Below are 14,510 nucleotides of genomic sequence, written 5' to 3' on the forward strand. Positions count from 1 at the left end.
AATTTTTAATTTATTAAGTTCTAAATTTTGATATATCTGCCCTTTACAGTTGTATGTCAGCAGCAACTAAAGGGCTGCAGGTTTATCAGTGAGCTTATCCTTGATCCTGTGAAATAAGCAGGAGCTTGGCCTTTCCTACGTAGTTGTTCCATTACAGGCTAAATAAATAACATTACTAAAATAAAGAGAACACATGTCCACGTGGTTTGACAGACAGTCGCTGCCTATTATTTATTTTCCTTACACATCACAACACATACAATATGTGGCAGTGCATTTTCCAAGCTTTGGCATTACAGTATTTGCAGTATCTCTTCATCCTGACGTGGTGTTGTGGAAAATTGACGTTTTGGGACACCCAGAACAAACATTTACCTAACGCTGTTATAGACACTAATAGCAACCCCTATATGAGTTTAATGAAGGAGAGAGCAGCCAGGACGAGCATTACAGGGCTGAAGCGGAGACTGGCACAAGCATCACAGTAATAATGGAACTCATATGCGATATTATTGATTTTGGCTGTCAGAGTTTGGTTGCCACATTTTTTTTCTTGGGCACATCCTCTCATGAAGAATTGCTGCGCAACCTTATTATTTGCATCTAAAAAGAGAGAAATAATTGATACAATAGTGTTTATTAATGATCTAGGCAGGGGAAAACACTGACATGGGAATAAAGGGGAATAATTAAAGGGGTAGTAAACCCTGCTGCACTGCTCAACCAAACTTTACTCAGTTGTTGCTGGACTACAAACCCCAGAATATTGTAACATATAATGAAGGTTGAGGCATGCTGGGAGCTGTAGTTCAGCAACATCAGGGTTGTATTCTTAAAGGAGAAACAAACCTCTTATTAAAAAAAACCTACCCTCCTACCCCACATAGACCCCTCCCTCCCCCCAGCCTAGCTTCTACCCTGGGCAAATGCCCCTAATTTTTTACTTACTCCTCAGTGCAGACTCAGGGATCGCAGTTCATGGCAGCCATCTTCCGGGTCTTCGTGTCTTCTTCCGGCGCTTCGACAATTTCCGTTCATTTCTGCGCATGCCCAGTTGTCACAAACCGGAAGTTGCTCCAACTGCGCATGAGCCGAAGACCCAGAAGATGGCTGCGGTGAACTGAGATGCTGTGACTCTGCTACGAGGGGTAAATAAAAAGTTGGGGGCATTTACCCGGGGAGGGGGGGGGGCAGCTAAGCTGGGGGGGGGTCTATGTGGGGTGGGGGTAGGTTTTTTTTTGGTAAAGGGTTTATTTCTCCTTTAAAGCAATGTTGCACAATAAAACTTTTCCAAAACTTTCCCCCAAATTTACACAGTCAGTGACTGCATTAAAATGCTGAATAATCCTCCAATGAGAATCGCAGCTGATCAATGTAAATCTGACTCTCTGTTTTTTGTTCCTGTAATTGGAGTCTGTCTTTTATCCCCATGTTTGATTCCAGTGTAATATAATGACCCCAAAATGGCACAATAATGTAAGATAAGAGCAGGATGGACGACACAGTGCTCTTCTCATTGGCTCTTGCATCTTTGCTACTTACTAAAACAACATATCACATGACACAAGCCTAAGGTTTTGGCTCCCTGGGACTTTCTAATGGTTTATGTTTAGGATACTTCAGAATGATTGTGATCACAGGCGCTCCTGTTCCAGCAACCCAACCAATGAATAGGTATAGTAACCTATAGCAACCAACCGAAACAGTTGCCATTTTACAGGTCTGCTATTTGACAGCACATAACCAGGGCTGTGTTTTCATACAGGCACCAGTGGGACTTTGCTCAGGCTAGCAGCTACAATGCAGCACCTAAATATAAAAACAAACAAAAGAAACTTCTCCCAGGTTTGTTGCCAGACACTTGCAGTTAAAGCCAGTGTTGGAGCAGAAGAGTGGGGTGAAAATAGAGTTGACAGCAATGTAAATGCGCAATTTGCAAAACTGTTTTGCAAATATTTTCTCTGCCACCAAGTTGTGGCGTAACTCAGATGCAGAGTATTCACATAAATATTCGCAATTTTCTTTTTTTTGGCATATTTAGAAAGCTCTTACTGACTTTCACAGAGCGGAAAAAAATGCAATGCTGTTTGCACATCATGGGGCAGATTTATCAAGGGTCTAGTAGCAAATTCAAATTCAAATTTGAATTTTCGGGTTTCAAAATTCACATATTCAAATTGTACTCCCCTATTCGAATGTAAATTAGAATATGAGATTTATCACACCTCAAACTGTCCTAATTCGAATATTTGCCCACTAAAACCTGCCAAATTCATGTACAAGTCAATTACAGAAGTCCGTTGAGCCTTCTTGACATTCAAGGGTTTTTTTGGGAGAAAAACTCGCTTTGTTCGAATTTAATACGATTCTAATTTTCGGGTCAGAACCATTGGTTTCTAATTTTTTCTTAAATAACCTCCCAGTCAAATTGTGAGTATATTCGAATTTAAAAAAATTCACATGAATTCGAAATTCGACCTTTGATAAATGGGCCTCTAAGTATAGCACTCTTATCCAGCTTTATAAATATAACCATACGTTGGGCAATTGTTTTCACTGTGTGAATCATAATGCGCTGCTTGAAGTTTATAAATAAGCCCTGAAGTGTTAGGAGGGATGATTTCCCAGTATATATGATGTTAAGTAGTAATTAGCGATATTTTTAGCAGGTACAACACAGCAAATAAATTCTCCTTTCACGTGTTACCTGTTGACTTGTAGGAAATGCTGGCACATTTGCTGTCTTCTCCAGTGCATTTCATTGTAGTGTTAGTGTTACACTCACCCTGTCCGTCATCATAACAGACTTTACAACTCACTGGGTTTTTAGACGTTTTATTTTTAAATGAAGGATCTTGAATGAAAAAAAAAAAAGAAAAAAGGAAAGAAATGAGGATGAGGAAAGAAGCCAAAAAGTAGTAAGCAAGTATTAAAAATGTATATTTATAAATGTATATGCTAGTGATATAAGATAAAGAATAACGTCGACAACATAGACGCCAGTGACATTAGACGCCCATTAAAACCAATGCGCATCCGTTAATCGTCGCCGGCTTCTAAATTGTCGCCTGCGTTGAAAAAACTTTAACACCGGTGTCGGAACTGTTGCCAGCATCAAAGTTTTTTTCGATGAATTTTCACCATAGAATTTTCGCAGCAAATTCACAAACTGATTCGCCGGTGGCAAAATGTGAAAATTCGCAGCGAATTTGGGCCTGGCGAATAAATTTGCGCGCCACTATTCATGAGAATTGTGGTGAGTTTTCTCCTGGTGTAAATTCTCTGCGAAATCCCCGTATACTTCACCCATACAATAGTAATAGGGAAAATTCTTTAGAGAATTTTCTCTGACAAATTTTCGCTAGGGAATTTTCAACAGGGAGACCAAGTAGCATGGTAAGGGCAATGTTGATGGCAATGTAGAAGTGGCTGCTTTATCTTTATAATGGGATTTCACCAGCCTGATCCTAAAGGAATACAGATTAGCGAAAAGGGAAGCCTTCACACCAGGGGCGTAACTATAGAGGAAGCAGACCCTGCGGTTGCAGGGGGGCCCAGGAGTGTAGGGGGCCCAGTGAGACCCTAATTAATTAGCAATTTTAATATATCTTGGTAAAATAGGCCAACTTATAAATATTTTGGGGCCCTAAATTGAATTTGCTATGGGGCCCAGTAACAACTAGTTACGCCACTGCTTCACACTTAAACTGGAGAATTTTCGCTAGCGAAATGGTGCAAAAGTTCTCTAGTGCTGAGGATTTTCACTTGCAAATTGTCCTTCTGGCCATTTAGTAAATAGGCGATGTTGTGGCGAATTGTCTTTTTTGCGAATTTTCTCTAAAAATCCACAATTCACCTTTTAGTAAATGTGCCCTCTTATACCAAGGAATGTCTTCCTGAGAAACTGAGGTCCAAGTATCTTTTAACACCTGAGCTCAGCATGGACCCTATGTAAGTGAGTGTCCAACAAGTGGAGAAGATGTTCCTATAAGAAGTGCGTCTAAAGAGATGAACAGGGTCATTTATTTAAGGGCACTATTGGGCTAATAGAACCTGCACTCCAGTTGGGGGTAACAGTAGCTTTTTTTAAAAAAAATTGCCTCCTGCCAGCGCTATGATATCCGCACTGAGAGGCAGCTTCCTGGTTTGAGCGGTCAGGTTGGGGCACACGTATGCGCATAATGAGGAATGCCGCAACTGGCAGAATAAGCGCTTGTGCGTGATGACAGAAACTCATTATGCGCATGTGCTATGTACAACATGGCCGCTTGCACTGGGAACTCTCTCTTGGGACGAGTGTCCTAGCTTTGGGTGCGGCAATTTTTTGGAACAGGGCAGGAGCAAAGTGAAAAAAATTGGCACAGTCCAGGCACAGAAAGACTAAATTGAAAAAGTTGTGAATTGTGGAAATCGTAACATACCTTTAATTTCGCAAATGTCAAGCGCGCAGCATTGGGCAGACATCGACAGTTCGACAGTTTCATTTCTAAACAGTATGGTATCGAAGCAATCATGCATTGTTCCACATTCTCTGACAATGAAGCCCTGAATTAATTTGCCTAATGGAGAGAAATAGAAAATCTGCAAAATGCAACAGATGATGCACTGAAAAATATATAGACACGATAAAAGCCATCACCCAAAACATTTACTCAATTTGTTGCCCAAATCTCAGATGTTGCGTATTATCCGGATAGATAGTGACCCCGACATGAGAAAGCAGGATTTACAGTTGATGGGTAAAAAAATTCTTGGAAAGTGGGTACCCACGTGAATTGATTAGGGAAACCATCAGATGGACAGAACAAATGGATCATGAAACAGTAATGAGGAGCAAAGGTGCAGATAATGGTGCCAGTGTAAGTAAAAATAAAAATAGTCCAGATATTGTACTATGTAAGCAGATACGGTCCCAATAGTAGTGATGTGCGGCAAAGTGTCCTTAGGAATTGGGATATTATAACAACAGATGAACAATTGATGAGGAAGGTCCGAAAGCGTCCCAGATTTGGTTATTCCAAAACGAGGAATCTTAAAGAGCAGTTGAGACCCAATAGATAAATGTGTTAAAAAAGGGCAAGAGAATTTCTTAAGTCCTAAGCCTGGAGTTTTCAAGTGTAAAGGCCGTGTGATGTGTAGCAGCTTAATATTGGGAACACATTTTACGCATCCCCACACGGGAAAGAAGTATAAGAAGTATAAGGTGAAGCATAGGATGACGTGTGAGACAACAATGGTAGTTTACATCATCAAGTGCCCATGCGGTTTAGTGTACTGTGGGAAGACAGTGAGGCAATTGAACGAGAGGATAGGGATGCACAGATCTAGCATTCGAGTTGCACTTGACCCAGATAGAAAGAGTGTAACTAAGGAAGGCAAAAAGAATCAGGATATAGCGCAACAGCCGGTAGCGAAGCATTGGGCTGAGTGTAAGCATGATGCATCAGCATTTAGGTGCATGCCCATTGATGTAGTGAGACCCCGAACCAAGAGGGGGTGATATTGAGAAGGAATTGCTATGGAGGGAAGCCTTCTGGATCCACCAACTGGACTGCGTGGCACAGAAAGGCGTAAATGGGCAAACTGCATATAATTGCTTCTTAACTTGAAACAGCTTCAAACTAACTGAGTTTATATTCTAGTGAAAACATCCTGTTGAAATAATAGATTAAATGAGTTACAAGGAGATAAAGCCCTGAGAGGTAGAAACATATGTTACAATTCATAGGAATTTTGAAGTAACTTAGCATTTTGTTATGCTTTCTATTTTCACAGGAAGAAACATGCACCTTTTTTTATGAATAGTTTTTATTGAGCTGATGGGGACACCTACTGGTTGCACGGTATATTGCACATGATTTTTAAAAAAATATATTTTGCACATAATTTAAAAAGTGTTTTGATATACAGAAAACAATGTTCTTAAAATGTTTTATGTGATGCACTGACAGAGTATATGTATAAAAAGAGATGAGACACCATTGGTCAAATTTTATAAGTGTTGTGAGGTCACTTTGCCGCCATTTTGTATTGTGAGCACTATATAAAGTTTCATTGCACATTGTATATTATCCTTGAAAAAGGTCCCAAGAGGGACCGAAATGTTGGAGCACTGTGATGTGTGAAAAATAAAATCACTTGATTTACTGAGGGAAGTGCTGGCCTGGGAATGCTTTATTCCAAATTGCGAGTATATATATATAATATTTTTTTTGCTGTTGCTCTCTCTCTCTCTCTCTCTCTCTCTCTCTCTCTCTCTATAGATAGATAGATAGATAGATAGATAGATAGATAGATAGATAGATAGATAGATAGATAGATAGATCGGTAGGTAGGTAGGGAGAGAGAGAGAGAGAGAGAGAGAGAGAGATAATAGATAGATAGATAGATAGATAGATAGATAGATAGATAGATAGATAGATAGATAGATAGATAGATAATAGATAGACGATACATGATAGCTAGAGAGAGAGCGAGAGAGAGAGAGAGAGCGATAGATGATAGATAGATACATACATACATAGATAGATAGATCATAGATAGATAGATAGATAGATAGATGAGAGAGAGAGAGAGAGAGAGAGAGAGAGAGAGATAGTATATGTCTTTGTCTTTTATTATCCTATAATATACATCATGCTATGCCTATGGACCATTGTTAGATGAGGTGAAAGAAAGTCACTAAAAAACATTTCAGTCGTTAAGAGTTAAGAGTTAATTCTAAGCAGCTTTTCAGATGGCTTTCTTTTAGGGCCATTACACATGTGTTTATCAGTTCCAAATTCAACATTCATTTTTATTCATGTTGTGTCTAAATAAACTCGATGAAACATAAATGGAATATAAATGCAAGTTGGAGTGCTCATGAGTAAAGAGTAAAAATATTATGGAATCAATTTTGCTCATGTTATGTTCAAACCTAAAAAAGGTATGTTAACATATTAAAAAATAACCTGTGAGTAAGAGCTCTAGCTATTTAGGGGCAGATTTATATCACATCAATTTCCATAAGTTCGAAATTCGAAAAAATGACCAATCAAAATTTTTTTTAAAAAATTAATTTTTTTTTAAAACGGGTGAATAGGATCGAGCTGCAAATTTGAATGGAATTTGAACCGAATTCGTTTGAATTTTATTAGATTTTTTTTCACCAAAAAAAAATTATCGCCCAACAGGCAAAAATACCAATTCTGCAGGGTTTTAGATGGCAAATAGTCGAATTTGAATTCTTAAAGGGACAGTACATGATAAATTTCAAAATTCGAATTTTTTAAAATTCAAATCGAATTTGGACTATTCCCTAGTCGAATTTCACTAAAATAAACTTGAAATTCAAATTTAAAAATTCAAATTTTCAATTAGACCCTTGATAAATCTGCCCCTTATTGTATAATTCTTTGTTCCTATAATATGTAGTCACAACCCATGCACACGTATTCATTTTAGTTTCACAGAGAAGTAATGTGGGTGGTTTGGAGGTTTCTCCTTGGGTATATGATCAGAAAGACAGCACACTAGCATAACCAATCATTGTTGATTAGTTCATAAGAAGCACAATACAAACCATTGATATGTTTCATATCATAATAACGGGTCACGCAGTGGTCTTGATGGTTGAGACATTTGGATTTAGAAGCGGTGCAGTCAAGAGTCTTTGCATCAGCTGTTAGAGAGGTTCCTGTGCACTGAACGCATTCATGTGTATACACTGAAAGAGAGAGTACAAATTAATTTGATAAAATATATTTATTTATTTAGGGGTGGGGAGGTTACTGGGCCTGTCACCCACTCTCAACCCATCCAAAAAGTAAACGGTGGCCCAAACCTCCAGATAAACCCTTGTATCTGACACAATGGCAGCGGACAGAACTAACAAACGGATTCTGGCTCAACAACAAAATACTGCAACTGATTCATTGCTTAAATGATCCTCTCCAGTTGGCTTGACAGAACTTCTGTGCTACTCCCATTCTGATCACAATATGGGGCTGTATGTGATATGTTATCAAGTCAATGTGATAAAAATTCCTTGCCACCCCCAGCTTTAAATTTCGGTAATCTGACAACGAGACCGGCGTGGCAGCGCATGTGCAGTTGGTGCAATTTCCCGGGTCGCGACAACTGCGCATGCGCCGAAATTGATGGAAGCGCCGGAAGATGGCTTCAGTGAACTTCGATCCCTAAATCTGCACCGAGGGGTAAGAAAAAAGTTAGGGGCATTTGCCCGGGGTAGCAGCTAAGCTGGGGAGAGGAGGGAGGGGTGGTCTATGTGGGGTAGGGTTTTTTTTTAATAAGGGGTTTGTTTCTCCTTTAAATATTATTGGCTTAAGGTTCAATGAAACAGGTACGAAGACCCAAGAAAGTCCATTTTGCAGCAACTGTACAGATTCAGTTTTAATATATCCAGTTGCAGGGTAGACACAAAAGAAGTAATTTACTGTAAGGCAAATGCTAGAGCACTAAAGTACACAAATGCGTACCCATCCAAAAAGCACCTACTTCCAGGAGTGCTGTGCCAATGAGGTGAGTTGGTAATGAGAATGCAATAACACTTAAATGCGCTAGCTTGTAGACTCCCCTGGACCCCTTCAACTCGAAAAGAGGTGAATGTAGGGGGTGGTGGATGGTGGCAGAGAGCCACCTCAGGAGGTAAAGGGTCCATGATCCCCCTGCCTACATCCAGGTCTGGCTGTGTTCTATATCTAGTGCCATATTAAAAATCTTTCAGAAGAGGCAGTGCACAGCCCTAACTAGCAGCCCTGTCCTTAAAGGTTGCATAGACCAGGCAGAAAGTACAAGACTCCATTGTGGCCTGTGCCCACCAAATTGGGAAGACCGATAACTTAGTGGACAGGGCAGTGTTATATTCATGTGCCCAATGAATATAACACTTCCAAACACAGGCATTCATTGTATTCATGTTGCACACATTTTGATGAACAGAGAGCTGAAAAAATTCAAAACAGTAAGGGGATTATTTATTAAAGTCAGAATGCTAAAAACTTGAAAAATTCCGAAAAAATTCCGAAAAATACCCTAGAATTTTTCGAAATGTATTATACCCCAAGGCTGCAAAAAGTCTGAATTTGAAAATCCGCCATGTCAGACCTGCCGAGGTTATATATAAGTCAATGGGAGAGGTCCCTATCGTATTTATACGTTTCTGTGGTCTGCTTTGTAGCCTGAAAATCCAACTTTTTCTGGAAAAAATACAAAAAATTCAGGCTTTTCGGGAAAAAGCCCAAAAAATACAGGGACTAGGGGAAAAATCTGAAAAAAACGTACCATTTGGGTTTCCACTCGATTTTATCGAGTTTTTTCCCTATCCGATTAATTCATGCTTTTTAAATAATAAATAAGGTCAAATCTTGGATTTTAGTTTGGTCGGACTTTTTTATTTAAAAAAATCTGATAAATTCAGATTTTGATAAATAAAGTCTACAGTAGAATGGTGACTTTCAACAATTTTTTACGCACTGCACTCTGTAAATGACCCCTAAACTGTATCACAGCTCAGCCATCCCCCTTTCTTCTGAATTTTGAATTCTGTATTTAAATAAAATATTAAAAATATTTATTTTAATTGCAGGGTAAATTAAGAGGACCTGATAAATATATCTGTGCATAGAAACACACAAAGGAAGGCACGGTGCTATAAAAAAAAAAAGATTCAGCGTAGTTGGTAAAAAGACATCTGTAAAGTTAAGCCTTTTAATCTTTGTGTATACTTCTAGTTTATCCAGGACAAAGTAAAACAAAAATAAAAAGCGTCTATGCAGGGAAATAAATTTCAAAGTTCCTAATCAACCAGTCCCTGGGTCAATATTACACAATTTATTTTAATACCATATATGTTTAAATGTTTTTTATATTTTTAAATTTTTTTAAAAAAGCAATCTACCCCTACAGTAATTCAGTTCCATAACAACCGTTCAAAGACAAATTCTACAGTTTCACGGCTGCACTGTAAAAGCACCCTTTAAAAAGATAAAATCAAAGGATACGTAGACGTTCTCTGGCGAGCTCTATCAGCTGTTAGGTTACAAAAGAGTTTATTTCAGGCTCTAGCAATATATGTATATGAAGCCTATATCAATATATACAATGGTTTAAATTTTAGGCACTATAATTCCAAAATCGTGGAATGTCAGCAGGGGTAAAGAAGTAATAGCACTAGTAGCGGAAATTAGTGTGGTTAATTAGATAGAGCTTTTTGCCCATTTGTGCACAATGGATACAGCAAATTTATTATTAGCAGAGAGAACTAACTCTTTTCTAATTGAACACAAATTATGCACATTATTTTAAGTTAGTAAAAGTTATTTAAGGTGAAGTTATCATGGACATTTAGGGGCAAATGTGTTCTTGTCACCATCTCTTGTCAAGAGATTGTATTTTTTTTAACTACTGTGATCACAAATAAAAAAACAAGAGTACAAATAAATAAAAAACATTAAAAAAAATAAGTGATGCACTGAATACAGGATTCGGATTCAGCCTAATTCTTGTGCCTTGCCGAACCAAATCCTAATTTGCATATGCAAATTAGGGACAGGAAGGGAACTCACTTGACTTTTTATCACAAAACAAGGAAGTAAAAAAATGTTTCCCACTTTTTCCATCCCAGACCCTAATTTGCATATTCCAATTCCGATTCGAATTTGTTTCAATATTCGAGCGAATCTTTCACAAAGGATTCAGGGATTCGGCCTCATACAATAGAGTGAATTTTGTGCATCCCTAAAAAAATAATTTAAATAAAATAATTTGCTGTGAATTGAAAACGAAAAAAGTTAGTCCATAGTATCTATCTCATTCTTTTACCTCTTTGTTACTACAGGTATAGGCTCTATTATGTCATTCCTTTGGGCATAGTAAAGGAAAATAGGGGTGGATGCTCAGTTAGGGGTATAGGTAATGGCAGGGAGGACCCCAAGTTATATTTGCACAATTTACAAGTATTAAATGTATGTTCAGAAATGCAAGAAACCTGACTGATAATATAGGAGAGCTAGAGGTACTGGAACTGGAGGAGAAATATGACTTATTTTATTTGTCATTGCTGAAACATGGCCGAATGAGTAACAACACTAGGCAGGAAATATAGGAGGCTATACTTTGTTTGGAGGAACTGGGGACATAGAAAATTAGGGGTGTATGTCTGTTTGTTAAGCAGGATTTAAAAGGAATAAGTAATGGTGGAAAATGGGGAGTCTGAAGTCTTATGGGTGGAGGTTTTTACTGATTGTCCAGCAAATTAATTGTAGGGGTATGATATAGACTCCCTAATGTGAACAGAAAGAGGCTAAGCTCCTGATGGAAATAGAAAAGGCTGCTAGTTTGGGGAAAGTAATGATAACGGGGGATTTTAATTACCCAGATATTGACTGGAGCAACAGTACTGCCAGGACAGTTAATGGGAACAAGTTTATAAACCTGTTTTATGGCACAAGTTGTTGAGGAACCAACCAGAAAAAATGCTATTCTGGATCGAGTAATCTCTAATAACTCAGAACTTATAGCAATTGTCCAAGTAATTGAACCCCTGGGTAATAGTGACCATGATGTGATCTCATTTAATGTCTGGTGCAAAAAAAAAAATATACACTGGGGCAACAAAGATCCTGAATTTCAGAAGAGCAAATTTTATCTCCTTAAGGGCTGATTTTCTCAGACTCTCTTTTATCTGGTATGGTACCTATTGATTGGAGGAAACCTGATGTAATTCCTATATTTAAAAATGGATTAGCCTGGCAATTATAGGCCAGTAAGTTTGACATCTGTGGTGGGCAAATTATTTGAAGGCTTGTTAAGGGATCACATTCAAAATGTTGTCCTAGTGAATGGCATTATGAGCAGCAATCAGCATGGCTTTATGAAGGATAGGTCATGTCAGATGAATTTGATTGCTTTTGATGATGAGGTAAGTAAGATTCTGGACAGTGTGGGGGGCAGTATGTGTGATCTATTTAGATTTTGCCAAAGCGTTGGATACCATGCCCCACAAACATCTGCTTTCTAAACTAAGGTCTGTTGGGCTTAATGAAGTCGTTTGCACATGGATAGGAAACTGGCTACAGGATCGGGTACAGAGGGTGGTTGTTAATGGGACATTCTCTACTTGGAAAAGGGTTCTTAGTGGGGTCCCCCAGGGCTCTGTATTGGGTCTACTTTTATTTAACTTGTTCATTAATGACTTAGGGGAGTGTGTTGTAAGTAATGTATCAGTGTTTGCAGATGACACAAAATTATCCAGCCCAATTAATTCCATCCAGGATGTGGCACTTGCAACAGGATCTTGACAAACTGGCAATCTGGGCAGCTAAGTGGCAAATGAGATTCAATGTTGATAAATGTAAAGTCATGCACCTGGGATGTAAAACTAACCAAGCCACTTAAACACTTAATGGGACTGCACTAGGCAAATCCATTATGGAAAAGGACCTTGGAGTCTTTGTAGATAATAAACTTGGCTGTAACAAGCAATGCTTCAAGGGCAAATAAGGTCTTAAGCTGTATTAAAAGGAACATAGATTCATGGGAGGAGAGGGTTATTCTTCCACTGTATAGAGCACTGGTAAGGCTCCATCTAGAATATGCCGTACAGTTTTGGTCTCCATCGCTGAAACAGGACACCATTGAATTAGAGAGGGTACAGAGAAGGGCAACTAAGCTGGTAAAAGGTATGGAAAATCTTAGCTATGAGGAAAGACTGGCCAAATTGGGGATGTTCACTCTGGAGAAGAGGCGCTTAAGGGGAGATATGATAACTATGTATAAATAATATAAGGGGATCATATAATCACCCATTCTGATGGGTGAAAAAAGGAGGTTGGAAGGGGTTTGTTACAGGGAGAGCTGTGAAGATGTGGAATTGTCTCCCTGAATCAGTGGTACAAGCTGATACATTAGATAGCTTTAAGAAGGGGTTGGATGGTGTTTAGCAAGTGAGGGAATACAGGGATATGGGAGATAGCTCATAGTACAAGTTGATCCAGGGACTAGTCCAATTTCCATTTTGGAGTCAGGAAGGAATTTTTATTGCCCCTCTGAGGCAAATTGGAGAGGCTTCAGAAGGGTTTTTTAGTCTCCCTCTAGATCAACTGGCAGGTTATATATAGACTTAAAAGGTTGAAGTTGATTAATGTGTGTCTTTTTTAACCTAATTTTCTATGAGGGGTTTCCGGATAAGGCAACTTTCTTTAAATTATATCTTCATACATTAAGGGAGTTATTTACTAAAATCTGAATTTATTTTATAATTACAATAAAAAAGCTCAACCAAACTCCCATGCCTTATGTTGCCTTATTTTTTAATTAAATAACTCAATAAAATCAAGCAAAAACCCAAATCTTACAATATTTTTGGACTTTTGTCCCGAAACACTTGAAAACACTTGAAAACCACAAATTTTTCCTATTATTGAGATAAACCTAGAGCAAACCATGATATCTTCAACTTGGGATAGGGGCATATCCCATTGACTTATACATGACCTTGACAGATCTGAGATGGCGGATTTTCGGATTTGGGATTTTTGCAACACCAGCGAATAATAAATCTTGAAAAATTTCTTGAGTTTTTGTCCAATAAACCCTGACCAGAAAAAAATCAAGTTTAATAAATAACCCCCTAAATTTGCTAACCAATTTTTGCCACCAATATGGATTCATGTAGCCTAGTTACCATCAAGTACAGGGTATTGTTGTATTATTACTACAAATAAAATCATTTTCAAAAATTAGGATTATTGGTTTAAAACGGACTTTACAGAAGATGGACTTTCCATAATTTGGAGCTTTCTGGATAATGGGTTTCAAGAAAAAGGACTTGTTTCTAATAATTTGCCTCTCATCCCTGCTCCCTATACATTGCTATAAAGAGCTGTACATTCAGGTTTCAGTGATGGCAGCATTTACTGAAGATTAATAATAAAAAATATTCTTCATTCTGGAGGGCAACAAAATGTTGTTCAACAAGATCCACAATGAGAATTTCCTCTACAGAAAGACAAGTCAAATAAATGTCCAACATATGTCCAAATTTCTAGTCCTTATCTACAGCAATTGACTGGGACAATATCTTAATTCTATTATAAAAATGAAATAATGTATGGTCTATAAGCTACATCATTATTCCTACCTGTAGCTGTGCTGGAAATCAGGACGAGGAGCAATATGGAGAAACTGACCATGGTGAAGTTTCTAGTGGGAATGTCAACGTGGAAGTAAAATTCACATTACTAGGTGGGGCTTATATATATGAATGTGGTTGAGGTAGGGATTGCGTAGCTTTACTGATTTACTAAAAATTATGGAGGGCTGTGATACATTACCATAAAAAGGACTTTGAGCCCTTTATCAAAAAAGGCAAACAAATTCACATCACTATGGCACACCCTTTTGATACGGCAATATTTAAATTTCATATGAAGTCAACTGTGAAACATTTTGTAGACACATTGCAGTGACCAAATACTGTTGAGACATAGTTTAAACTGCATCTTCAG

General features: G+C 38.1%; 1 protein-coding gene across 1 annotated transcript; it reads right to left on the reverse strand.

The window, feature by feature from the left end:
- Positions 1 to 202: 202 nt before the first annotated feature.
- Positions 203 to 14,251, reverse strand: LOC121395643. The gene is made up of 5 exons (XM_041569680.1): positions 14,144 to 14,251; positions 7,565 to 7,708; positions 4,422 to 4,559; positions 2,708 to 2,854; positions 203 to 603 (listed from the first exon to the last, which is right to left on the reverse strand). Exons 1-5 carry the CDS (start codon positions 14,193 to 14,195, stop codon positions 407 to 409), a joined length of 678 nt encoding a protein of 225 aa, XP_041425614.1. The 5' UTR covers positions 14,196 to 14,251; the 3' UTR covers positions 203 to 406.
- Between the last annotated feature and the right edge of the window lie 259 nt (positions 14,252 to 14,510).

This window comes from Xenopus laevis, chromosome 7L (genome assembly GCF_017654675.1).
Source record: "Xenopus laevis strain J_2021 chromosome 7L, Xenopus_laevis_v10.1, whole genome shotgun sequence".
In the NCBI taxonomy this organism is placed as follows: Eukaryota; Metazoa; Chordata; class Amphibia; order Anura; family Pipidae; genus Xenopus; species Xenopus laevis.